The 26,393-nt window shown below is 47.1% G+C and overlaps 1 protein-coding gene across 4 annotated transcripts in view; it reads left to right on the top strand.

Annotated features, from left to right (window-relative positions):
- Nucleotides 1-26,393, top strand: part of SNX29 (sorting nexin 29) — a 591,305-nt gene that overhangs the window by 410 nt on the left and 564,502 nt on the right. For 3 of the 4 annotated variants that reach the window (XM_086375716.1, XM_086375717.1, XM_086375714.1), the window contains exon 2: nucleotides 24,190-24,254. Coding sequence is in view for 2 of the 4 variants with exons in the window: in XM_086375714.1 (XP_086231840.1) it covers nucleotides 24,190-24,254 (65 nt within the window). In the remaining 2 variants the exon portion in view is untranslated. Of the gene's footprint in view, nucleotides 1-6,519; nucleotides 6,729-7,461; nucleotides 7,600-24,189; nucleotides 24,255-26,393 lie in introns of all 4 variants that reach the window. The other variant, XM_086375715.1, reaches the window with a different exon arrangement.

Here is a 26,393-nt window from a genome sequence, read left to right as displayed (position 1 = left end):
CTCAGTCCCTCCTAACTCCTCGACCCTCTGAGTCTCAATTGCACTCCTGGGTCCCCCTGCTCCCCAGCCACTCCCGAGGCCTCTGTCCCCAGTCACTCCAGTCTCCGCAGGGGCAAAGATGTTGCTGACCATTCTGTTGCTGGTCATTCTTAGTTTGCTGACCCCTGTGCCCCGCGTTCCCCCGGCTCTCGGTTCCCAGAGGACTCTGAGTTCTCCAGCCTCTTTGTCTTCCCCGACCCTGCGGTTCCCTCCTCCTGTCTCCCCCCAGTTCTTTGCTGTCCCAGTCCCCAGTTGTTGGGTTTCTCATTTTCCCTCTCTGATCCTTGCTTCTTGCATTTTGGTTATTTTTTCATTCTTCAGCTCCTTCCATTTCTTCTCCTGCTCCTTTGAGGTCTCACTTGACCTGCCCTGCAGTGCTTCCCCTGCTGTCCAGTGTTGAGCCCATCTGGGGGTCTCTGCCCTTCCCATCCACTCCTCTCCCTTCCACTGGAGTGCTGGGTGGTTTTGGTGGGAGGCTGGGAGGGGTGTGTGTACAGCCTGTCCTCAGCATTTCTGAAGTTTAGTCCCTAGGCTTGGACGGGTGTTCTCAGCCCTTTCCACTCACGAGATCTGATGTGTTTTGGTGCTAAGTCATCCCTGGGTGTAGTATGTGGAGATGGGAGTGACTCAGGGAAGCCTCCCAGCTACCCTGACTGGGATCTGGATTTACTTAGGAGGACCCGCCTACCCTCCTTCTGCCTGTTTTCCCCTCACTGTGGAATTGCCTCTACAGAATCCTTGCAACCAGCGCTGCTGGCCCTGACCTTGGACCCAGGCTTTTCTGGAAGTTGAGGCGGGGCAAAGTGAAGGCCCTGTGTCTGTCTTCATCTTTAACTTTTAAGTTAACTCTGTGGATCATTTCCAACAACTTAGGTGCCTTTTGTTTTGCTATTCATGAATAAAGTTTGTGAAATTGATGATGCTGTTGCGGGAGTTTGGGAGGGGCATTTTCCTGGGAGGTAGTCCAGCTTCTGTTGTCAGATGATTTTTGGTCTACTTAAGGGTTTCTGGTCCTTGAACTTTAGTGATACCACAACAAAAATGTGATGAGTTCATCCAGGAGGTCATGTAGCCTGGGATAAGTGCAGACCCTGGGGGCAGACAGCTTGGGTTCAAATCCCAGGTTTGCCACAGAAAGCCATATGATTTAGAGCAAGGTGCTTGAACATTCTGGAAGTCTCGGCAAAATGAGGATAAATGATAGCACCTGACTCTTAGGCTTGTTGCAGTGACTAAATAACATTACTCAGGTAAAGTGATTGGTACTGTGCTTCTCACATGGTAAGGAGCTCAGAGCTGCTATTATTGTTTCTGTAAGGACCCTGTGGGGTTCAGTTCGGGTTGTTTTCTGGCTTCCCTTCTGGGACAAGGGCTGGGGCTAAGTAGCCCTGGAAATCTCTTCCTTTTTATGTGAGCATGGTGCCTCCACCTTAGACTGTCAATCCTGTACCATTCTCTCTGCTGCCTACATTGTGAGAGCCAGTGAAATTGACAAGCCAAGGGAAGCAGACCAATGTAACCTTCAAGGAGCAACTTAGTATCAAAACTAAAGAAAATTTAAAATTCAGTTGAAAAACCCCATTAGGTTTAAGATTAAACAAATTATAGAATGAAACTAACACATGATTTTTTTTTTAGGAAACAGCATTAAGGATGAAAGTCTTCTTTTGGAAAGATTGTAACTGAGGCAGAAAAAGTTGTTGCTGATGATTGGAAGGGAAAGTCCAAAGTGTTTTTCACCTATGGGATTAATTGGGACATAAAAAAATGTGGCATGGAACTGTTTCCTGTCTTCTGTTCTTTTTTTTTTAATTTAAGAAAATTTCAAGGCAAAAGAAAAAGTGGTAAGAATAGTCTAATGAACCGTTACAACCTCATGACCATTTCACCCCTATACCTATCTACTACCTGCCTTCCTCCCCAGTTTACTCTGAAGCAAGTCCAAGATGCTGTATCATTTCATCTGTAAGTTTTTCTAAAATATGTATCTCTAAGCTATAGGGATCCTTTTTAAAAAACACAATTCCATTATCATACCTCTGAGAAATAAGCGGTGATTCATTAATATTAGATATTCAATGTTCAAATTGCCATGATTGTCTTATAATTTTATTTTATAGTATTTTTTTTGGAAGAGGGGGCCAAGCAGTGCTACTTGCAGGAACTTAGATCCCCGACCAGGGATTGAACCCGCCCCTGCAGTGGAATGCTGAGTCCTAGCTACCGGACTACTAGAGAATTCCCTATGGTCTAAAATCTCAGGGTCTAAATAAGGTTTAAACAATGCAGATTGGTTTGCCTTTTACTTTTTTTTTTAGATCTCTCTCTTTTTGTTTCTTTAAATTTTTGTCATATTCACAGAATTGTGCAAACATCATCATAATAAATTTTAGAACATTTTCATTACTCCAAAAAGAAACTTCATACTGATTAACAGCTGTTCTTCATTTTCCATTTCCTCAGCCCCAAGCAACCACTGATCTACTTTTTCTCTCAATGGATTTGCCTGTTCTGGATATTTTGTATAAATCAAATCATACAATAGGTGGCCTTTTATGTCTGGCTCTTTTCACTGAGTGTCATATTTTGAAGCTTCATCATGTTGTAGCATGTATCTGTACTTCATTCCTTTTAGTGACTAAATAATATTCTGTTGTGTGGGTATTCCATATGTTGTTTGTCCATTCATCATTTGATGGACATTGACTTGCTTCCACTTTTGGGGTATTATGAATAATGCTGCTGTGAACATTCACATGTAAGTTTTTGTGTGGATAGTATGTTTTCATGTCTCTTGGGTAGATATCTAAGAATAGAATTGCTGAGTGCATTTTTTAAAGCAATTAATTAATTGTGCTGGGGCTTTGTTGCTTCATGTGGGCTTTTCCTCTAGTTGCAGCTAATGGGGGCTGCTCTTCGTTGTGTGCAGGCTTCTTGTTTTGGTGGCTTGTTGCAGAGCACAGGCTCTAGGCACGTGGGCTCAGAGGTTGTGGCTCACGGGCTTAACTGTTCCAAGGCATGTGGAATCTCCCTAGACTGGAGATCAAACCCGTGTCCCCTGCATTGGCAGGCAGATTCTTTTTTTTGTTTTTTCTTTTTATTTTAATTGGAGGCTAATTACTTTACAATATTGTGGTGGTTTTTGCCATACAGAATCAGCCATGGGTGTACATGTGTTCCCCATCCTGAACCTCCCTCCCACCTCCCTCTCCATTCCATCCCTCAGGGTAATCCCAGTGCACCAGCCCTGAGCACCCTGTCTCATGCATTGAACCTGGACTGGCAATCTATTTCACATATGTTAATATACATGTTTCAATGCTATTTTCTCAAATCATCCCACCCTCGCCTTCTCCCACAGAGTCCAACAGTCTGTTCTTTACATCTGTGTCTCTTTTGCTGTCTCACATATAGGGTCATTGTTACCATCTTTCTAAATTCCATATATATGCGTTAATATTCTGTATTCATACAGTATATTATATGCTGGTGTTTTTCTTTCTGACTTACTTTGCTCTATATAATAGGCTCCAGTTCCTCCACCTCATTAAAACTGATTCAAATGCATTCTTTTTAATAGCTGAGTAATATTCCGTTGTGTATATGTACCACAGCTTTCTTATCCATTCGTCTGCTGAGGACATGGAAGCAACCTAGATGTCCATTGGCAGGCAGATTCTTATCCACTGAGCCACTGGGGAAGTCTTGTTGAGTTCATCTGAAAAACTGTCAGACTATTTTCCAATGTAGCTGCACCATTTTCCATTCATCCAGCACTGTAAGAAGGTTCTGGTTTCTTCATGGCCTCACCAGTGCTCTTTTTGATAATAGCCATTCTAGTGAGTGTGAACTGGTATCTCTCTGCGGTTTTGATTTGCATTTCCTTGATGAGATCCAACCAGTCAATCCTAAAGGAAATCAGTCCTGAATATTCATTGGAAGGACTGATGCTGAAGCTCCAATACTTTGGCCACCTGATGGGAAGAACCAACTCATTAGAAAAGACCCTGATGCTGGGAAAGATCGAAGGCAGGAGAAGGGGACGATAGAGGATGAAATGGTTGGATGGACGTGAGTTTGAGTAGGCTCCGGGAGTTGGTGATGGACAGGGAAGCCTGGTGTGCTGTAGTCCATGGGGTCACAAAGAGTCGGACATGACTGAGTGGCTGAATTGACTGAAGAGTATGGATACTGAGCTTGTTGGCCATTTGTGTGTTTTCTCTGGAGAAAAGTCTGTTCAGATTCTTTGTCCATTTTTCTTTTTTTAAACTGGGTTTTTCTTTATTGCTGAGCTGTAAGAATTCTATATAATTTCTGGCTACAAGTCCCTTATTATATCTTTACAATTTTTTTTTCTCCCATCTGTAGGTTGTTTTTTCACATTCTTGATGGTATCCTTTGAAGCACAAAGTCTGTTTTTAAACTATGGATTCCCCTTTCATCTCTCTCTCCCTTTTTGCCCTCCTGACATTTTTATTGAAGGAAACACTTGACTTTCGTGGGATTTTGCTGACGGCATCCTTTTGGTGTGGTTCATTCTCAGTCTCTCACATAGCCTGTAAATTGGCAATTAGAGTTTGCTGTGTTTTGCAGTTGAAAGTGTTCCAGTAGAGGCAGAGGTCAGATGGCTACAAGGCCCAATACATTAAGTGCAAATAACCAGGAGGTGGAATGGTTAGGTAATGCACGCACAAGATAAATGGGCATCGCGGGGCCAGAAACAACTAAGATGACCGCCAATAGGGGAGTGGACCTGTGTATGTGGTATGGTCACATGGTGGGAAACCTCAGAGATGTTAAAAGGGATAACACGGATCTATACACATCAGCGTGACTGTATCTTACCGTGAGTGTTCTCTAAAAAGAAGCAGGGTGCAGAGTTACACCTAAGATATATACCTTGATTACATTAAGACGTGCATGTAAACAGTGTTTATGAATTCACGTATGTGTGTAGAGGAGACAAGTGGCCAGGATGATGGCTACCTGCTGGATGTGGGTGGTTGTCTTAGCACAATAGTGTCATGAGTTGCTTGTTTCTCATTAAAGAATCTGGTAGGTGGGAATGCTTGATCACCAGCCTCTGTCAGCTAAGGCATTCTGATGTTCAGATAACGCTTTTGCTCTTCCTGGGAAAAGTAGAACTTGGAGGGGCAGAAAGTCATTATTCTGGTTCTCAGGCACTGTCTTTGGTAAGACTTTATGTTTGAAGCTCCTTGGTACTCATTTCAATCAATAATTATTCTGTCATGAATCCTTGTTACAGTAGAAAGACCCTGAAATCCTGGCTTCAAGGTCTGGGGAAAGCCAGACCCAGAGAGGTCAAATAATGAGTGAAACAGACAAGCTCTAAAGGGCCGAAACACCAGAGTTTGGGGGCTTAGTGGGTAGTTTACTGCGGTGTCTGGCCTGATGTTTAGGTGCATTCTGGCAGCTTTTTCTTATCTTTCTGGAGTGTTGAAGATTTTCTCTCAGATTTTCATGATTTTTTTCATGATTGTCATAATTTTCTCTCTGGCATTGACTACCTCATCTCCAGCATTGTATTTGGAGTACAGGATTGGCTGATGGCAGGGTTGGGGGGAGACAAATTAGGAGTTTAGGATTAACAGCTAGACTGTTTTATATATATATATATATATATATATATATATATATATAACTATATATAAAATAGTTAACAATAAGGACCTCCTATATAGCACAGGGAACTATATTCAGTATCTTTTAATCAACTGTAGTGAGCCTATAATGGAAAAGAATATGAAAAAGAATGTGTGTGTGTGTGTATATATATGTATATAATATATATAAAATACATATAATATATGAGTTTCCCTGGTGGCTCAGATGGTTATATATATTACATATCTGAATCACTTTGTTATATACCTGAAACTAACAGAACATTGTAAATTGCCTATACTTCAATTAAAAAAAGTGGTTTAAAAACAAAGAATGAGCTGAAATGAGTGACTGGCAAAGAGAGCAACTGTGGTTTCCATTCAGGGCAGAAAAGGCGATGATGCCACATGCAGAGCTCCGCCACCCCAGATAAGGGCCCTGGGCTGGTCTGTTACAGCGGGCTGTGAGACGAAGGTATCCCGCTGTCAGCAGACATCTGACGGCCTCCCTTGTCAGCAAGTGGCATTGGGCTTGGTTCCATGGATCTCCACTCCCACTTCCCTGTCGCATGGCTGTGCCTGGGTGACCAACAGGAAGTCAAATGCTCAGAGGGCTTGCATTTTGAAACTGAATCCTGTAAATTCTGGCAGTGTGAACATTTGTCACCGTCGTCGTCGTCGTTCCATCGCTAAGTCACGTCCGACTCTTGGCAACCCCATGGACTGCAGCATGCTGGGCTCCTTTGTCCTTCGCCGTGTCTGGGAGTTTGCTCAGATTCACCACTGAGTTTGTGATGCCATCCAGCCATCTCATCCTCTGCCACCCTCTTTTCCTTTTGCCTTCTGTCTTTCCCAGCATCAGGAGTTTTCCAGTGAGTTGGCTCTTCGCATCAGGTGGCCAAAGTATTGTAGCTTCAGCATCAGTCCTTCTTGTGAACATTCAGGGTTGATTTCCTTGAGGATTGACTGGTTGGATCTCCTTGCAGTCCAAGGAACTCTCAGGAGTCTTCTTCAGCACCGCAAAATCCCAGATAAAGCAGCTCCCGTGCTGCCTGCACATCAACTGTGAGTTTTCAGCGGGTGATATCACCCCTGTGGAGGTGAAACATCTGCTCTTGTGTCTAAGGCACAGATCTGCATGATGTACAGATTAGCGGTATTGAGATTTCATGGCGGGAGTGATGAAGAAGATAATGTCTAGGAAGGATCCTAGGAGGGAAGGAGAAAAAGCTTGAGAAACACTGACATAAGCTGAAGTAATTTTAGCACTATCACATAAATTCGCATTTTGCTTTTACCCTTAACATTTCTGAATAAAACTTTATCATATTGCTATGTGGTCTTCATATCGATCACTTTTGTGGACTTGACAATCCATCAGTAATCCATCATTATGCATGTGACATAATTTTTAAACCACTGACTTGCGGAAGCTTATCCACCCCCTCTATTTTTTCTTTTCCCTTTTTCTGGCTGCGCCGGGTCGTCTTTGCGGCGCACAGGCTTCACTCACTGCGGCATGCGGGCTTCTCTGGCTGTGGCGTGTGGGCTTAGCTGCTCCATGGCACGTGGGGTCTTGATTCCCTGACCAGGGACTGAACCGTGCCCCCTGCACTGGAAGGCAAATTCTTTCCCATGGACCGCCAAGGAAGTCCTCCCCCCCATTATAAGTAATGATGCAGTGAACACTTTGTCCAAGGTAGTCTTCCTTTCTTTTAATGATGTCTTGAGGATAATTTCCCTAAAGTAGCCTTAACGTGAAAGTATTGATGGTTCTTGATTTCTCTTTCTGCCAAAGCCGTTGCAACTTGTTTAAAATGCTCCCAATGAGAGTGAGGCGCTAGTGGCAGCAGAATCCGGCCGGAAATTCAGGGTTCAGCGTTCCTCAGGCTTTTATTGAGTGACGGTTTGGCGCATCTTCGTCACATAGCAAAAGGTCAGTATTTGTTGAAGGGACTTGAATGAATGTACCCAAAGTGTTAGAGTAATGTATGTGTTAACCAGGACTCTCTAATTGCATGTGGTGGAAGCGGATTCCGGAGACTGGGAATTTATTTATTTTTAACTGTATATAACTCTGTGTATTTAATCATTTTTGGCTGTACTGGGTCTTTGTTGCTGTGCCCGGGCTTTCTGTAGTTGTGGCCAGCGGGGGCTACTGTAGTTGCGTGCGCGGGCCCAGTAATCGCGGTTGGTGGGCTTCAGTAGTTGGGGCACATTTTAGTTGCCCTGTGGGATGTGCAGTCTTCCTGGACCAGGGATCAAACCCCTGTCCTCTGCACTGGCAGGTGGATTCTTAACCACTGGACCGCAGGGGAGTCCTCAATGGGAGTTTAAAGCATCTTGTGCTGGGAAGGTCTAGCGTAGGTGCCTTCAGGCTCAGCTGGCGCTTAGAGAGTCATCAGGACTACCTTTCTGTCTGGCTGGCTACTACCTTCATCTCTGTTGGCTTTACCCTCAGGCAACCTCCACACCTTGGAGGCAAGAGGGCCACCAGCAGCTCTTGGGTCATATCCTACCTTGTAGCAACACCCGAGCAGGGCAGATCTTTCCCAATCGCTCCAGCAGAAATCCTGGGGCTCACTCATAGCTGTCTGGCTTGCCGTGCAGCCATCCTGGAACTGACCGGTCACCACGGCCCTAGCTGCCCAGGCCTGGGTCCTGTGCCCAGTCCAGAGCCCAAGGGTGGCATCTGTCCCACCTGTCCTCTGCTTGGAGGGTGAACTGAAGTGGGAGGGCTCTTGCAGTTGGGAGCGGGGTGCTCAAGGAAGACCTTGTGGGAAGGTTCTGTTTCAGCAGAGCCCCGAGGAAGGGAGAGGCTCCTGAGCTGCTGGACGGGTCAGAATCCCTTTTGCAGAGGTGGGGAGGGGTGTGGGAGAAGCAGCTGAGGCCCCCAGGGGGAGGCAGGACCCTTCCCCTCCCTGACTTCAGCTCGTCCATCTGTCCATCTCGGAGCCTTCCCCTCCCTGCCCCTGCCACCCTTCGCCGGCTTTGCACTAGGGGGGAAACTTGTCCTCAGTATCTCGTTTCTCCTTACCCGCGTCGGCATATTTTGGAATCTGCCCTTTCCTCATTCTCCTTAAAAAAATTAAGCAAAACTCTAAAATACCAAAGATTATTATGAAAACATAATAGACCTGTAAATATATTTACCTTTCTAGGGTATTAACTGTTTAGGTAACTTCTGTCTGTGCATTGCAGGCAGATTATTTACCATCTGAGCCACCAGGGAAGGCCTGACTATGTTCAGAGCACAGGCATTTTACCCGATTCATTGAGTCTACACTTGAATTAGTGTTTCCATTTATTATAACATTTTCCTGTGTTCCTTCTCCTCACAATTCTTTAGAAATGCGTAACATTCCGCTAAATTGACATGCTGCAGTTATTTAACCTTTCTCCTAGTGCAGGAAAAGATAGGAAATTCCATTTTTGATGTTCTGGGACGGAGCTGGTAAACGTTTTCTGTAAAGGGCCAGATAGTAAATATTTTGTGCTTTGCGGGCCATCTGGTCTCCATCCCAGCTACGCATCGCTGTTGTACAAAAGCAGTACAGGCGATATGTAAGTGAAAGGACGTGGCTGTGTTCCAATAAAACTTTATTTAGAAGAACCGCAGTGGTTCGGATTGGCTTGGGGGCTGTTGTTTGCTGCCCCCTGTGCTAGAACACTGCTGGAAAAATCTGTGCCCCTGACACTGGGTTAGGCAGGGGTCATGTTGCAGTGGAAAGTGATGTGAACTCAAGCCGTCCTGCATTTAGCTCCCTACTTGAAGAACCTGGGCAGGTTGTTGATCTCTGACTCTTTATTGGTTCATTTTTATTTTATTTTATATTTTGGCTTCATTGCTGCAGCCGGGCTTTTTCTAGTCATGGAGAGTGAGGGCTGTTCTCTGGTTGCGGTGCGCGAGCTTCTCATTGCAGTGGCTTCTCTTCTTGTGGAGCGCAGGCTGTAGGCACAGGGGCTTCGGTAGTTGCGGCTTGCAGGCTCTAAGCTGCTCAGGCCTCAGAGGTTGTGGCGCAGGGGCTCACTCGCTGTGGCTGGTGGGCTCACGAGTTGCAGCATGAGGGCTCTGGAGCACATGTGGGCTCAGTTGCTCCGAGGCATGTGGGATCTTCCCGGACCTTTCTTATCTACTGTGCTACCAGGGAAGTCCATGAACTTCTCTGACTCTTAATTCCCTCATCAGAAGATGGAAATGAAAGTGAGTGATGGCAGCTTGCTTGCCTGGTGGTCCAGTGGTTAAGAATCCAACTTGCAGTGCAGGGGATGTGGGTTCTCTCCCTGGTCAGGGAAGTGAGATCCCACATTCTGCAGAGCAACTAAGCCTGTGTTAGTTGGGATCTACTGGGGTCCTGCATGCTGAAACTAAGATGCCACGTAGCCAAATAAATAAATATTAAAAAAAAAAAAGTGAGTGCTGAATGTGAGTGTTGTTACTTTGCTCATCACCTGCGCTGCACCCCACCCCCTTCCACCCCTCTCCACCCTTTTCCACCTTGGTTTAGGTTCCCAGGGATCAGGAAGGTGCTTTGATATTCTTGTAGCTTTTGGTGTTTCCTATACCTTGCTTTCCAGTCTCTGGACCACTCCTCATTACCAGTAGTTCATTCCTGTTTCCCTGAAGCTTTACCTGCAGTGGGGAATTCATTTTTTTTTTTTTAAATAAATTGAAGTATAATTGATTAATGATGATGTACTAGTTTCAGATGTATACCAAAATGATTCAGTTATACGTGTATTCTTTTTTCCATTATAGGTCATAAGATATTGAATATAGTTCCCTATGCTATACAGTATGACCTTGTTGTTTATCTACTTTATATATAGTAGTGTGTATCTGTTAATCCGAAACTCCTTATTTATTCACCCCTCAAACTACTGCACAATTGCACTCATCTCACACGCTAGCAAAGTAATGCTCAAAATTCTCCAAGTCAGGCTCCAACAGTACATGAACCAAGAACTTCCAGATGTTCAGACTGGATTTAGAAAACGCAGAGGAACCAGAGATCAAATTGCCAACATCTGTTGGATCATAGAAAAAGCAAGAGAGTTCCAGAAAAACATCTATTTCTGTTTTATTGACTACACCAAAGCCTTTGACTGTGTGGATCACAACAAACTGTGGAAAATTCTTCAAGAGATGGGAATACCAGACCGCCTTACCTGCCTCCTGAGAAATCTGTATGCAGGTCAAGAAGCAACAGTTAGAACCGGACATGGAACGAACAATGGACTGATTCCAAATTGGGAAAGGAGTATGTCAAAGCTGTGTATTGTCACCCTGCTTATTTAATTTCTATGCAGAGTACATCATGTGAAATGCCAGGCTGGATGAAGCACAAGCTGGAATAAGTTGCTGGGAGAAATATCAATAACCTCAGATATGCAGATGACACCACCCTTATGGCAGAAAGCGAAGAAGAACTGAAGAATCTCTTGATGAAAGTGAAAGAGGAGAGTGAAAAAGCTGGCGTAAAACTCAGCATTCAAAAAATGAAGATCATGGCATCCAGTCCCATCGCTTCATGGCAAATAGATGGGGAAACAATGGAAACGGTGACAGACTTTATTTTCTTGGGCTCCAAAATGAGTGCAGATGGTGACTGCAGCCATGAAATTAAAAGACACTTGCTTCCTGGAAGAAAAGCTATGACAAACCTAGACAGCTACTAAAAAGCAGACACGTTGCTTTGCCGACAAAAGTCCGTCTAGTCAAACTATGGTTTTTCCAGTAGTCGTGTACTGGAAAATGTACATGTGAGAGTTGGACCAGACCGCCTTACCTGCCTCCTGGGAAATCTGTATGCAGGTCAAGAAGCAACAGTTCTTGACCTGCATACAAGCAAATGTACATGTGAGATGTGAGAGTTGGACCATAAAGAAAGCTGAGCACTGAAGAACTGGTGCCTTTGAACTGTGGTATTGGCGAAGACGCTCGAGAGTCCCTTGGACTGCAAGGAGATCAAACCAGTCAATCCTAAAGGAACTCAATCGTGAATATTCATTGGAGGAACTGATGCTGAAGCTGAAGCTCCAATACTTTGGCCACCTGATGCAAAGAACTGACTCATTGGAAAAGACCCTGATGCTGGGAAAGATTGAAGGCAGGAGAAGGGAATGACAGAGGATGAGATGGTTGGATGGCATCACCGACTGGATGGACATGAATTTGAGCAAGCTCCGGGAGTTGGTGATGGACAGGGAGGCCTGGCGTGCTGCAGTCCAGGGGGTCACAAAGAGTCAGACACAACTGAGCGACTGAATGGAATTGAACTGAACCCCCTCCCTTTCCCCTTTGGTAGCCATAAGTTTGTTTTCTGCCTGTGAGTCTGTTTCTGTTTTGTAAGTAAGTTCATTTGCATCAGTTTTTTAGATTCCAGATATAAGTGGCATCATAGGATATTCGTCTTTCTCTGTCTTGACTTCGCTTAGCATGATAATCCCCGGGTCCATCCATATTGCCGTAAATGCCAATATTTCATTCTTCTTTATGGCTGAGTAGTATCCATTGTATATACGTACCACATCTTTTTAAATTAATTAATTAATTTGGCTGCCATGGATGTTTGCAGCTCAGGGAATCGTCGATCTTCATTGCAGCATGCGGGATCTTTAGTTGTGGCATGTGGGATCTAGTTCCTCGACCAGGGATCTACCCCCTGCCTCCTGCATCGAGAGTGCAGAGTCTTGGCCGCTGGACCACCAGGGAAATCTGTACCAAATCTTCTCTATCCATTCGTCTACCGATGGACATGTATGTTGCTTGCATATCCTGGCTGTTGTAAGTAGTGCCTTTGTGAGCATAGGGGTGGAAGTATCTTTCTGAATTAGCGTTTTTCCCAGATACGTGCGTAGGAGTAGGATCGATCCACTCTCTGTATATAATAGTTTACATGTGCTAATCCCACACGCCCAGTCCTTCCCTCATCCACCTCCACCCCCTTGGCAAACACGTGTCTGTTCTCTGTGTCTGTGAATCTGTTCCTGTATTGTGGATATATTTAAATAAATATTTTTATTTTTGTCTGGGTCTTCGTTGCTTTGCGTGGGCTTTCTCTAGTTGTGGCCAGCAGGGCTACTCTGCAGTGTGTGGGCTTCTCGTCGTGGTGGCTTCTCTTGTGGAGCACAAGCTCTCGGCACACGGGCTTCAGCAGTTGAGGCTCGCAGGCTCTAGATCGCAGGCTCCGTAGTTGTGGCTCCTAGGCTTTAGTTGCTCCACGGCATGTGGAATCTTCCTGGACCAGGGATCGAGCCTGTGTCCCCTGCATTGGCAGGTGGGTCTCATCTACTGCGCCACCAGGGAAGCCCTTTGCCATATTTTAGATTCCACATAATTAACATCATATGGTATTTGTCTTTCTGACTTACCTCACTTAGTGTGATAGTCTCGAGTTGCATCCGTGTTGCTGCAGATGGCATTGCTTCATTCTTTATGGCTGAGTAGTATTCCATCGCATATACGCACCACGTCTTCTTTGCCCATTCGTCTGTGGACAGGGATTTAGGTTGTTCCCATGTGTTGGCAGTTGTGAGTAGTGCTGCTATGAACATAGGGGTGCCTGTGTCTCTTGGAATTACAGTTTTGTCCAGGTACATGCCCAGGAGCAGGATTGTGGGATCGTGTGATATTTCTATTTTGAGTTTTCTCAGGCACCTCCACGCTGTGCCAGTTTACATTCCCAGCAACAGTGTGGGAGGGCTCCCTCTTCTCTATATCCTCTCTGGCATTCGTTATTTGTAGACTTTCTGATGATGGCCTTTCTGATCATTCTGTTTCCCTGGAGCTTCCCTTGTGGCTCAGCTGGTAAAGAATCCACCTGCAATGCGGGAGACCTGGGTTTGATCCCTGGTTTGGGAAGATCCCCTGAAGAAGGGAAAGGCTACTCACTCCAGTGTTCTGGCCTGGAGAATCCCATGGATTATATAGTCCGCGGGGTCACAGAGAATCGGACACGACTGAGCGACTTTCACTTCACTTGCCAGCAAATGGGGAATTTCATTTTAAACGTTTCTTGGTGAATTTAGTGGGTGTACAGCGATGGCTGACATAGTAAATTTGCAGTGTGCATTTCTCTAAACGTGAGGGAAGATACACTATCTCTTCATAGTGTTTGCAGCTGCACTTTTCCTAGAGCAAAGATTGGCAAACTGGGCCGACAGCCTGTTTTGTAAATAAAGCTTTATTGGAACCCAGCCACACCCGTTCTAGCTGTTGCCTCTGGTTGCTTTTGCACTCTAATGGCAGAATCAAGTAGCTGTAACAGGGACCAACTGGCTTGAAAAGCCAAAAATATTTACCATTTTGCTCTTTACAGAAAATATGTGCCGACCTCTGCTCTAGAGCGAATTCTTTGCCTGTTTATGAGTCCACTGTTGAGCCAGTCTTTGTTTTCAGGCATCACAAGGCCACTTGGACGGCCCGAGCCCATCTGCCTCCCAGCACAGGCTGCCTCTTTCCATTGTGTGGTGGCGGACAGCTTGTCCTTTTGTCCTCGTCCACCTGCGCCGCTTTGCCCAACAATACCGGGAACCAGCGCCCTGACTTTGGGGGTGAATGCCTGCCCGTTTTATCTGTTCATGTGCTAATGTGGACAGAGCTGGTGCTTCACTCACGCTGCACACTCGAGGCTGCTGCTGTGTCCTGGCCGTTCGGGCCTTCTCCCTTCTTTTCCTCCTCTTTCCCTCCCTCCTTTCTTTCCATTTCTGTCTTTCTCTCTTTCCCCCTCCCTCCCTCCATTTGTTCCTTCTTCCTTCCTTTTTCTCTTTCTGTCTTCTGCCACACTGCACGTGGGATCTTTAGTTCCCTGTCCAGGGATCAGACCCGTGCCCCCTGAAGTGGAAGCTCAGAGTCTTAACCGCTGGACCACCAGGGAAGTCCCGAGACCTCTCCATTTAAAGCAGCCATTTGGGGGACCAGAGAACGGAACCCCAGTCTTTTAAAAATTATTTATGTATTTATTGGCTTTGCTGGGTCTTCGTTGCCGTGTGGGCTTTCTGTAGTGGGGAACGGGGGCTCCTCTCCAGTTGTGTGCACAGACGTCTCTCTGTGGCGGCTTCTCCTGCTGCAGAGCATGGGCTCAAGGGCGCTTGGACTTCAGTAGTCGCGGCACGTGGGCTCAGTAGTTGCAGCTCTCGGGCTCTAGCGCATAGGCTCGATAGTTGTGGTGCTCGGGCTTAGTGCTCTGAGCCCTGTGGGATCTTCCCGGATCAGGAACTGAACCTGTGTCTCTTGCATTGGTGTGCAGATTCATTACCACTGAGTCACCAGGGAAGCCTCAACCCTGGAGTCTTGATCCAACAGTTGTTGAGTTCCTTCTGTGAGAAGGGGAACCAGAAACACAAATCATCCAAGATAACGTCCCACAGGGCTCCACAGACATGCCATGTGAACTGCAGTGTGGCAGGGTATAATATCACTGCAGGTGTCTTGTGTTTGTTGCATGATATCAGTGAGTCATCTGTTGTGTTTTCATCTGTGCTTTCAGGTGTTATGGCCCCAGTGTAGATAATTTGGTGCAGGAGGAGATGGGAACAGAGGAGCTTTGGGCCAGAGCAGGGAACAGCCATTGTGGAAGCGGTGGCCCTCATTGAGGGCCTGGCCACTGTCGTGAAGGAAGAGCTCTGCTGGACAGGGCAGCAGAGGAGTGGGGTTGCGTCTGGAATGGCATGTGGGAGCATGTTTTTATTAAACTGTGGGAAAATATTATGACATCCCCGTATGCTGCAAGAATTGCATACACAAGAAGAATTGAAGATGTAGGATAAAGATGCTGGAGTATGTCTTGGAGCAGGTGAGAGGAGGTGGGGTTCAGAGCACAAGTAGAGGTTTATGTGTTTTCACCTCTCGGAGCCTCAGTTTCGTTATCTGTGCAATGGGATAATTGAACTTACGTGAGGGCAGAATTTCCCAGTTTCGGCCCTCTTGACATTGGGCTGGATAATTGTGTCAGGCCGTCCTGTACACGTGGTAAACGCCAGCGGCAGCCCCCTAGTTGTGTCAAAAATGTCTCTAGATGTTGCCGAGTGTCCTGTTAAGGGGAGGAATCCTGGTTGAGAATTGCTTCTCCCTCCCACTCCTCTGTTGTTATTAGTTGCTGAGCTGTGCCTGATTCTTTGCAACCCCATGAACTCTAGCAGCCTGCCAGGCTCCTCTGTCCATGGGGATTCTCCAGGCAAGAATACTGGAGTGGGTTGCCACGTCCTTCTTCAGGGGATCTTACGAACCCAGGGATCGAACCCACATCTCCTGCATCGGCAGGTGGATTCTTTACCACAGAGCCACCTGGGAAGCCTCCTGCGCAGGGATCCCTTGTATTAAATAAACCTTGTTGAATTCTCCTCACTTGAGAGTGCCTGCCACTTCCTGTTAGGAGCCTAACTGGTACATCAGACAGACACTCCCTCCCCTCAGTGTAATCAGAACCGTGGAGGAGAAGTGAGCTTGGCTTTTCCGCCCTGTGTTTCCATGGGGGCTGGGCACTCTCTGGAGTCCTGTCCCACCCCTAGGGGATGCCTGCTGTGGTGGCTCCTTTGGCTTCGAATGGGCTTTATCTGTTGTCCCTCCCACAAAATGTTTTCTTATTGAGGTGAAATTCAGATACCCTAAAGTCAGGGAACCTTCTCTTTGGACTTTGCTGGTGGCTCAGTTGGTAAAGAATCTGCCTGTAATGCAGGAGGCCTGGGTTCGAGCCCCGGGTGGGGAAGATCCTCTGGAGACGGGAATGGCACTGCACTCCAGTATTCTGCCCGCGGACAGAAGAGCCTGGCGGGCTGCAGCCCACGGGGTCACAAAGAGTTGGGCACGGCTGAGTGACTAAACCCGCCACAGTTTGAAACCCTGCATGCTTTTAATGCAATTAAAACAATGAACAGTTGTGAAGTTAGAAATTTAAGCATTATAAAAACAATTAACCAGTTAACAATCTTTAACTGTTTAAAAATGAACAGTTCAGGGGCAGTTTAGCACATGGGAAATGTCATGCACTCACCACGTCCGTCTAGTTCCTAAACACCTTCCCCACCCCCAGAGGACACCCTGTACCATTAAGCAGTTATGTTCTCTCAGTGTGGATTTTCCTCTTCTAGTCTTTCCTGTTTTTTTTTTTTTTTAATTATTTGTTTGTTTTTGGCTGCGCTGGGTCTTAGTTGCTGCATGCGGGCTTTTTTCTTTTCTCCATGCATGTGGAGCATGGGCTCCAGGGTGCACGGGCTTCACTAGTTGTGGTGTTTGGATTTTCAGTAGTCCTGAGACAGGTGGAATCTTTCTGGACCAGGGATCAAACCCATGTCCCCTGCATGGGCAGGTGAATCCCGAACAGGTGGACCGCCAGAGAAGTTGCCTTCCTATTTTTTTAAAGCACAGCTTAAGTTCCTGCCTTCCCTGGTGGCTCAGTCGGTAATGAATCTGCCTGCAATCTAGGAGACCACTTGCAATGCAGGAGACCTGAGTTTGATCACTGCATTGGGAAGATTCCCTGGAGAAGGAAATAGCAACCCACTGTAATATTCTTGCCTGGGAAATCCCATGGACAGAGGAACCTGGTGAGCTGCAATCAATGGGGTCGCAAAGAATTGGACACGACTTAGTGACTTAAACCACCACCAAAATCCCGCTCTTGCAGTCTGCTTCCCCTGGCCCCCAGCAGGCCAGCAGTGTGGTGTGGAAGGTCAGCAGACCAGGGTCTCAGCAGTGCTTTGCTCCCTGATCCCTGGCCCCCAGAGAACCGTGCCATCTTCTTTTCTTTTACCTTGTACCCATTGAGTGCATTGCCAAGGATGACGTTGTTGTTGTTTAATCCCTAAGTCGTGTCTGACTCTTTGTGAACCCATGGATCATGGCCCACCAGGCTCCTCTGTCCATGGGATTCTCCAGGCAAGAATACTGGAGAGGGTGGCCGTTTCCTTCTCCAGAGGATCTCCCCAACCCAGGGATGGAACCCACGGATTCTTTACTGCTGAGCCACCAGGGAAGCCCAAGGGTTGGCCTTAGACTAGAGAAATGACCTTTCCCTCTGCTACTGCGTAGAGAGGTAAGGAAGTACTGCTGTGTCAGCGTCTGTGCAGCCTTGACCAAGTGACCTGACTCCTCTGTGGACAGGAACCGTGTTTACCTTGACCTCCTGGATTTTGATAGGGATGAGAGAAGGAATATACACCGTGGGGGCATCTTGCTGGTTTTTCCCTCCCCAGATGCCAGAGATGTGTTTGCACCTTCACACTCCCCTGGGCCACAGCCACAGAGGCCTGGATTGGATTGCTTTGCCTGTGGTCCAGATGAAAGTACTTAGAACCAGAGGTCTTAGGCCTCTGGGATGTAGGGCTGCCCACAACAACAGAACAATAATAAGTGAAGTCAAGTCGCTCAATCGTGTCCAACTCTTTGCGATCCCATGGACTGTAGCCTACCAGGCTCCTCTGTCCATGGGATTTTCCAGGCAAGAATACTGGAGTGGGGTGCCAATTCCTTCTCCAACAATAGTCAACGTGTATAAAGTGCTTGGTGTGTACCAGGCACTGTTCTAGATGCGTGATACCTGTTCACTCATTTACTAACTGTGGGAGGTGCAGAGAAGTTAAGTAACTTTCATGGTCACACAGCTGGTGACCTTCACTACTCTTAACCCCTACTCTGCCTCCCCAGGAGGTCACTGAAGGCTGGAGGTTTGTGGGAAAAAATTAGTGTAGGATCTGAAGGCTTCTAAACATGAGAGACAACAGGGAGGCGCGTGAACCGGGTGACTGATTTTCATCGCAGGTGATTTCTAAGTTAGAGCTTCAGGGGACCACTGTGGACCCCGGAGGGCATTCTGTAGGGCTCCTCTCAGTTTCTATTTTCATTTTGATGGTGCTCTAACAAGAAACTGGGCTTCCCTGGTGGCTCAGACGGTAAAGAGTCTACCTGCAGTGCAGAAGACCCAGGTTTGATCCCTGGGCCGGGAAGATCCCCTGGAGAAGGGAATGCCAACCGACTCTAATATTCTTGCCTGGAAAATTCCTGGACAAATTCTTGCCTGGACAAAGGAGCCTGGCGGGCTGCAGCCCATGGGGTCACAAAGAGTCGGTCACGACTGAGCGACTTAACACTTTCACTTCAACAAGAAATTAAAAAGAAGCCTGTTCTATGAGTCACTTTGCTGTACACCCGAAACTCACAGAGTATTGTAAATCAACTCTACTCCAGTTTTTTTTTTTTTTTTTTAAAGAAAAGGAAGCCTGTTCTGGCTCATCTGACTGATAGTGTTGACTCAGGGCCATTGTTGCAGAAGGAAGGAAGCAGAAAGGCTGGGATTTTATGGAGAAATCGTTGCTGAATTGGCGCTGGGGCTGTCACTGCAGGCTTCTTACAGGTTGAGGGCGAGCAGGTCTTAACAGATGGCCGAACCAGTGGACGTGAAGTAGAATCCCTCCATGAGCACCGCCCACGAGTGAAGGTCTTTCCCTCTCAGCCTCAGTGCTCTGTTCAGTGGAGCCCACCTTTCTTTCTTCGCGAAGGATTAGATGTGTGTGTGTGCGTGTGTACCCAGTCACTCAGTCGTGTCGGACTCTGTGTGACTCTCTGGACTGTAGCACACCAGACTCCTCTGTCAATGGGATTTCCCAGGCAAGAATACTGGAATAGGTTGCCTTTTCCTTCCAGGGGAATCTTCCAACCCAGAGATCAAACCCGCATTTTCTGCATTGGCAGGTGGATTCTTTACCTCTGAGCCACCTGGGAAGCCCTGAAGGATTAGGTGCTGGCCACTTCATGGGCTTAGCCCACCATGAGGCTCAGTAGGTGGGCACCTGCTCCTGCTCCTTCTGGTCCCTGGAGAAGGTAGGAAAGAGCCCGGTAGCATTGCTGAAAGAGCCCGGTAGCATTGCTTGCTCTGCCTGCCGTCTCAGAACAGAGGCCCCAGGTTTGCTGACTGCAGAGCTCGGAGGGTATGATCTCATGCAGAAACCAGTGGCCCGAGAAGGGAAGTGACTGTCCCCGACACAGGGCCAGCAAGCAGCCTGGCCGGGATGAGAACTCATGATACCTTGTAACTTCCCTCCAGCGCTCCTTCCACGGGGCCTCGTGGCCCTGGGCCTCCTGGGCACCTCCTGCCATCGGTGAATGTTGCCAAGGGCACCCATGCTCCCCCTGCCCTGGGAGACACGGGTCCCTTAATCCCATTCAGGGCTGGGATGGTCATGGGCCCCCCACCAGGGGTCAGGATTGTCTCCTTCAAGTGCACTTCTTGTCTGGGGAGGGTGTGTGGTGGGCTGTTTCTCTGGAGAGCAGGCTTTCTTTCCACCGCGGAGAGGCTTTGCAGGGTGAGGCAGGGAAGGCTGCTGGCGGCTCCAGGAAAGCAGGGTTGCAGATTCTGTAGGAAAGCTCTGGGGTCTTCGCTAGGGGTAGGCACTCTGTCCTCGCTCTTCCCGTGTGCGTCGGGAACCAGCAGCATCAGCGGCCCGTGGGCGCTTGTGAGAAATACAGAGTCCCAGGCCCCACCCAGCCCTCGAATTAGAACCTGCCTTTTAGCCAAGACCCCAGCAGATTCGTGTGCAGGTAAAAGCTTGTGAATTACTGCACTAACAATGATCAGTAAGGAGATGATGGAGATTTTTATTTTCTTTGTCAATCCCGCCCCCCTCCCACGATTTGTTTATTGTATTTCCTCACATGAATTACTTTATAAAAAAATTGTGGTGAAATACAGGTAACATAAAATTTGCCATCTTCACCATTTTTGGAATATTTATTTATTTATTTACTTTTGGCTGTGCTGGGGCTTCGTCGCTGTGTGGGGCTTTTTCTCTAGTTGTGATGAGTGGGGCCTACTCCCTAGTTGCAATGCAAAGGCTTCTCATTGCGGTGGCTTCTCTTGTTTCAGAGCACAGGTTTTAGGGTGCTTGGGCTTCAGTGATTGTGGTTCCCGGGCTCTAGGTCACAGGCTCGGTAGTTGTGGCATGTGGGCTTCATTGCTCCGCGGCATGTGGGATCTTCCTGGATCAGGAATTAAACCCCCATCTCCTGCATTGGCAGGTGGATACTTTACCACTGAGCCACCACGGAAGCCCCTAATATTTATTTTTATTTATTTTGTTTGGCTGCTTTGGGTCTTAGTTGCAGCACACGTGATCTTTAGCTGTGGCATGACTAGTTCCCTGATCGGGGATCGAACCTGGGCCCCCTGCATTGGGAGCAGGGAGTCTTAGTCTGGACCACCAGGGAAGTCCCCATCTTAAGCATTTTAAGTGTACAGTTTGGTGGCATTAAATGCCTTCTGACTGTTGTGTGGCCGTCACCACCGCCCATCCCCAGGCCTCTCTTCATCTTGTAAAATCCAAATGTGTAACTATGAAACTCTAACCCCCATTCTCTCCCCTCGCCTCCCCTGACAACCACCATTATGCTTCCTTTCTTTATGATTTTGATTACTCTTAGTATCTCATGTAATTGGAATCATGCAGTGTTTTATCTCTTTGTGTCTGGTTTATTTCACTTAGCGTGATGTTCTTCAAGGCTCATTTGTGTTGCAGCATACTGCAGAGTTGCCTTGCCTTTTAAGGCTGGATAATATGCATTGTGTGTGCATGACACATTTTGCGTCTCCATTCATCTGTTGATGTACACAGGAGTTGCTTCCACATTTTAGCTACTGTGAATAATGCTGCTATGAACATAAGCATATAAGTAGCTCTTCAGGACCGTGCTCTCAATTCTTTCGAGCATACACCCAGAAGTGCTGGGTTGTGTATGATAATTCTAAAACACGAATTACTTTTATGATCAGAAAAAACAGCAAAAGCACTTCAGGGGGGAAAACTTTGTCAAGTTTCCAGTTGGCATCGCCCAAGGGCAAGTAGAGTTGTTGGGTGCAGTACTTGGAAAAAGGAAGAAAGCAAGGCTGCCTTCCCCATTCTGGTGTTAGAGGGAGAAGGGCGGAAACTCGCCCTCCTGCTGCGTGAGGAGCAGGGTGTGTTGATAGAAGTGTGTGTGAGGCCCTCAGGCAGGTGGGGTTTCTAGCCATCCTGAAAGATGCTTCGAGATGGCCTCTGGTCTGGTGGGAAGGGTGCGTGGGCTGACCTCTCTCAAGACCTCTTCCAGAAAAAATTATAGTGGCAGTGTTTGGGAAGTCAGCTTTATTACTGTGTGTCTATAGAGAGTCTATGGACTGGTTTAATCTCCAGGCCTGGGGTAAGGCAAGAGCCCATGCGATAGTCCTGACATAGCCCTTAAGGGGCACAGTCTCCAGTTAGGGTCATGGTTCCAACTGCTAGTGTGCAAGTTAGAGCAAAAACCTGAACCCACTGTCATGGTCCATGAGGCCTTTGTGACTGGCCCCTGCCTGCCTCTGATCTTTGCTTCCCCTTTTCTGCTTTCTGCTTAAGTCACTGGAGACTTCCTTCAGGTCCTGGGAGATGGAAGCCAGGCTGTTTTTGCCTCTCTTCCCTGGCTGTTTGCTCCGCCTGGAACGCTGGTCTCTCAGAACTTTCCATGACTGCTCCTCCACGTTATAAAGGGCTCAGCTGGGGTGTCGTGTGTGCAGAGAGACTTTCCACGGCTGCCCTGGCAGCCGTGGCCCTCCAGCTTCCTCCCGGTCTCTCCACTTCATCTGGTTTTTCTTCCTAGTATGACTCTCTAACACCTTCTCCTCTGTTAGTTTACGTAGGAGCCATTTGTTTCTTCCTAATAGCATTTTCACTCCACGAGAAGATGGCTCTTTTATACCACTGAATTCCTGTGTCCCCGGCACTTAGAACACTGCCTGGCACCCAGTAGTTCAGCAAATGTCGAGTGGGTCAGCGCGTGCACTTGCTTGTCTTCTCTGAGCTTCTGTTTCCCCATCTGCGATTCAGGGATCCTAATACCTGGCTGGTAGGGTGGTCATGAAAATTACAGGACGGAGCGCACTCAGAGGACTCAGTTTGGTGCCTGGTGTACAGGAAGTGCTCAGCACATGGGCACGGTTGTTAGCAACTGGGTGGCCCTGGCATGACTTGGATGAAACCCTGACCATCTCGCTTTCTCTTTAAAACGCTATTTATCTGTCTGTTTATTTGGCTGTGCCAGGTCTTAGCTGCAACATGCAGGATCTTTTTGTTGTGGCACGTGAGATCTAGTTCCCTGGTTGAACGTGGGCCCCCTGTACTGGGAGCCACTGCACCACCAGGGAAGTCCCAACACTGACTTGCCTTGTAACCCTAGATTTGGGTCTCCTGTGAAACAGTTGTGTCCAGTGTCTGGTGTATCATAATACGTAGCCACGTCTCTGTGGATTGGAGTCACTGGGCCCCCTGTGGAGCGTCAGATGTGGTTCTGACAGTGTTCTGCCTGGGCCTGTGAAGTGGCCTAGCCTGCGTCTGTGCTCAGTTGCTCAGTTGTGTCTGATTCTGTGCAACCCCGTGGACTGTAGCCCACCAGGCTCCTCTGTCCGTGGGATTCTTCATGGACAAGAATACTGGAGCAGGTTGCCATTTCCTACTCCAGGGGATCTTCCCAACCCAGGAATCGAACCCGCCTCTCCTGCATCTCCTGGATTGGCAGGCAGATTCGTTACTACCACTGAGCCACCTGGGGAGATGGAATTGGCCTTGCCCCACACCCTCGTAAATGGGAGTTTGGTGTATGGCATGTGTATCATTCGGGAATGCCTTTGACTGTAAGTAACCACTCAGTGTTCAGGGCTTGAACAAATGGAACGATTTGTTCTGTGAAAGCTCTCAGATTTCTAGTTTGGTTCAGCAGCAAAGTGACATCAGGGCTGGTGTCTTTGTGATTCTCTTGGGCTTCCCTGCAGACGCTGCTCTGGCTTCCTCCAGTGTGTTTAGGATGCAGGCATGAGGGATGGAAGCAGGAATGAAGCTATTAGCATATGTCCTTTTCCCCCCAGGCCCCTCCCAACGCTCTTCTGCTTACATCTCATCAGCTGGAGCTTTGTAAGGTCAGCCTTACAAGAGAGGCTGAGTAATTAGGGTTTTCATGGGAAAATGGTGTTAGAGATGATGGTGAGGTCAGCCAACCAGCAGTGCCTGCCGTACTAGGAAACCTATGTTTTAAGTTAGACTATTGCTTCTCAACTGGGGGCAGTTTTGTTCCTCAGAGGATGTCTGGCAGAATCTGGAGATTTTTGTTGCCACAACTAGGGTGTGTGTGTGTGTGTGCGTGTGTGCATGTGTGTGCATACGCACTAATGGTATCTCATGGGTACAGGCCAGGGATGCTGCCAGATATCTTAACAGTTCACAGGGCAGCCGCAGAGAGTTATCTGATCCACATGTCAGTGACACCAAGGTTGAGAAACCCTTAAGTTAGATCATTCCAGAAACGTCATCCAGATTTGGGGAACACTAGTTTAGTTGCTTTCCTGTGATATAGTCATAGGAAAGGGGTCAGACCTCATTGTACTGGTGCAGATTATTGATACCTGGTGTTGTTATTGATTTTATTAAAGAGAAAGTTGATGCTGGCTGAGAACAGCCAAATGCTACATCTCAGAGAGTCTTAGTAGAAGGCAAATGTCAAACAGAACTAATCAAGCCCCTTGCCTTCTAGGAACACAGAACAATGACATGAAAAGACAGTTTCTGCTGGAGCGACTGCTGGATGCAGTGAAACAGGTAAGAAGAAAGCGCATGTTGGACTTTGAGTTCAAGTCATAGTGTCAGATGATGAACGTAGAAGTCATTTCTGCCCTTCTGTCTACACAGACCTACTTCTGCCATGAATCTGGGAGGCTAACTATTTCCCCCAGCAAGTGACAGTGATCAGAGGTGGGGACAGAGGGACTCCTGTGTCCTGACATCCTAAAGCCCCCGGAGGACCCACCCCCATCCTTCGGTGGTGTCCCTTTGAGAAGGGCATTAATGTGGGTTTAAAGTCTTATTTCCAAGCAGTTATTTTTGTTTGTTTGTGCTGCGCTGCATGGCTTGTAGTAAAATGCAGGAACTAAAATCCCCAGATTGAACCCAGGCCCTCGGCAGTGAGAGCAGGGTCCTGACCGTTGGACTGCTGGGGAATTTCCAAAGCAGACCTGGGTTCGATCCCTGGATTGGTAAGATCCCCTGGAAAGGGAAAGGCTACCCGCTCCAGTATTCTGGCCTGGAGAATTCCATGGACTGCATAGTCCATAGGGTTGCAAAGAGTCGGACACCACTGGGTGACTTTCACTTTCTAAGGGCGCTGCAGTGCTGGCTGGGAGTCAGGGCCCCCGTGAGCACAAGCACAGGAACCAGGCCGTGCTCAGGGTCGTGTGGCGTCTCCAGATGGGCTCTGCTTGCTTTGGTTGACGCTGAGTTGGCGCCTGGCTTTTGGCTGGGTGTGGAAGTGGGTGTTGACACAAGGTTGGCATCAGGTTGTCTGCTTACAACCACCCGGCAGGCCTCGTTCCTTGCACGTTCATCGTGTGTCTGGTGCTCTGCTGAGTGCTTTCCATCGAATCCTTCCAGCCACCCTGTGAGATGGTTCTTGCAATTATTGCCATTTTACAGATGAAGGAATGAAGAACTGGAGCTCAGGTCCAATAACGTGCTGCCAGTGTCATAGTTAATAGGCAGCAGAGCTGGGATCCAGCCCTAGGAATTCACATTTCAGAAGGGGCGACTGGTGATTACTGGTGTCATCACAATATAAGGAGATAAATATGTCCTTTAATGGAAGTGCCTGTTAAGGGTTGATGTGAGCTCAGAGAATTTAGCATCTGCCCGAGCCTTGAGGCATCCAGGCATGGCAGAAAGGACTCAGACTCAGGTGTAGCTGGGTTGGAAGGCCAGCTTTGTCTCCTGACAGCTGTGCTGGGGCAACTTACCCAGCCTCTCTGAGCATCCTTCATCTCTTTAATTGGGTCACCCATCTCTATAGCGCTGTGGAGGGAATTGCTTAAAGGGGTAAAGGGCCATGGCCAGCGCCTGGTCCCCAATAAATGCAGAGCTGACATTATTAGTTTTTTTTCTTTGCTCCAGAAATGGAATGCAAAATAAGATGAAGAGTTAAGTCCAACCACTTCAAGTGTAGCAGTTAAACAGAAATAACTTGGATCTTCCACCCAGAGCTATTATTACTACTTGGGAGGGTGAAAGTGTTGTACATATGCCTTTTAAAAACCAACTTTAGTTATTACAGTGGTTGGCAAATAGTAATTTCTCAATACGTAAAATTTAATAGTTTAGTTTTCTTTAATATCTTGAGTGTTGAGATTGAAACTCTATTCAATTTAGGATTAATTGGACTGGGTAACCTGCTAGTTTTTACTTCATGTTTTGTTTATTATGTGTATTTTTTTATATGCATGTGAAATACACTATGATTTCTTAGCTTCATTAAGAAATTAAAATTTCTTCAAGTTGGAAAGAAAAAAAATAAAACCCAACTTTATTGAGGTGTGATTTGCATACAATAAAAATACCAATTTTAAGTGTGCAGTTCTGTGAGTTTTGACCGAAGTATCATTTAAATTTCTATATACACACACACGCACCCCTACACACAAATGTGGTAATAAATTTAGGAATCTGGTAAACCTATTACCCACAGTGAAGGTTCTGTACCTTTGAAAGAGAGTAGTGGAGAGTGGTAATGGTTGCACAATATTGTGAATTGAGTTGCATGACAAAATGGTTGAAATGGTAAATTTTATGTTATCTACATTTCAGCACCGTTAAAGAAAAAAAAAAAAGTTTGCTTTTGTTTGCACCCTCCCTGGGTAAATTGTCATTCGGCACAACCAGAGGGCTTGTTTGAAGCTTGATTTATGCTGTCAT

The sequence above is a fragment of the Bos grunniens genome, chromosome 25, assembly GCF_055505025.1.
Source record: "Bos grunniens cultivar Pamir isolate PY7600 chromosome 25, Bosgru_T2T1.0, whole genome shotgun sequence".
NCBI lineage: Eukaryota > Metazoa > Chordata > Mammalia > Artiodactyla > Bovidae > Bos > Bos grunniens.
Note: the sequence above shows the minus strand (reverse complement) of the source record. Positions and strands in the feature narration are given on the sequence as shown.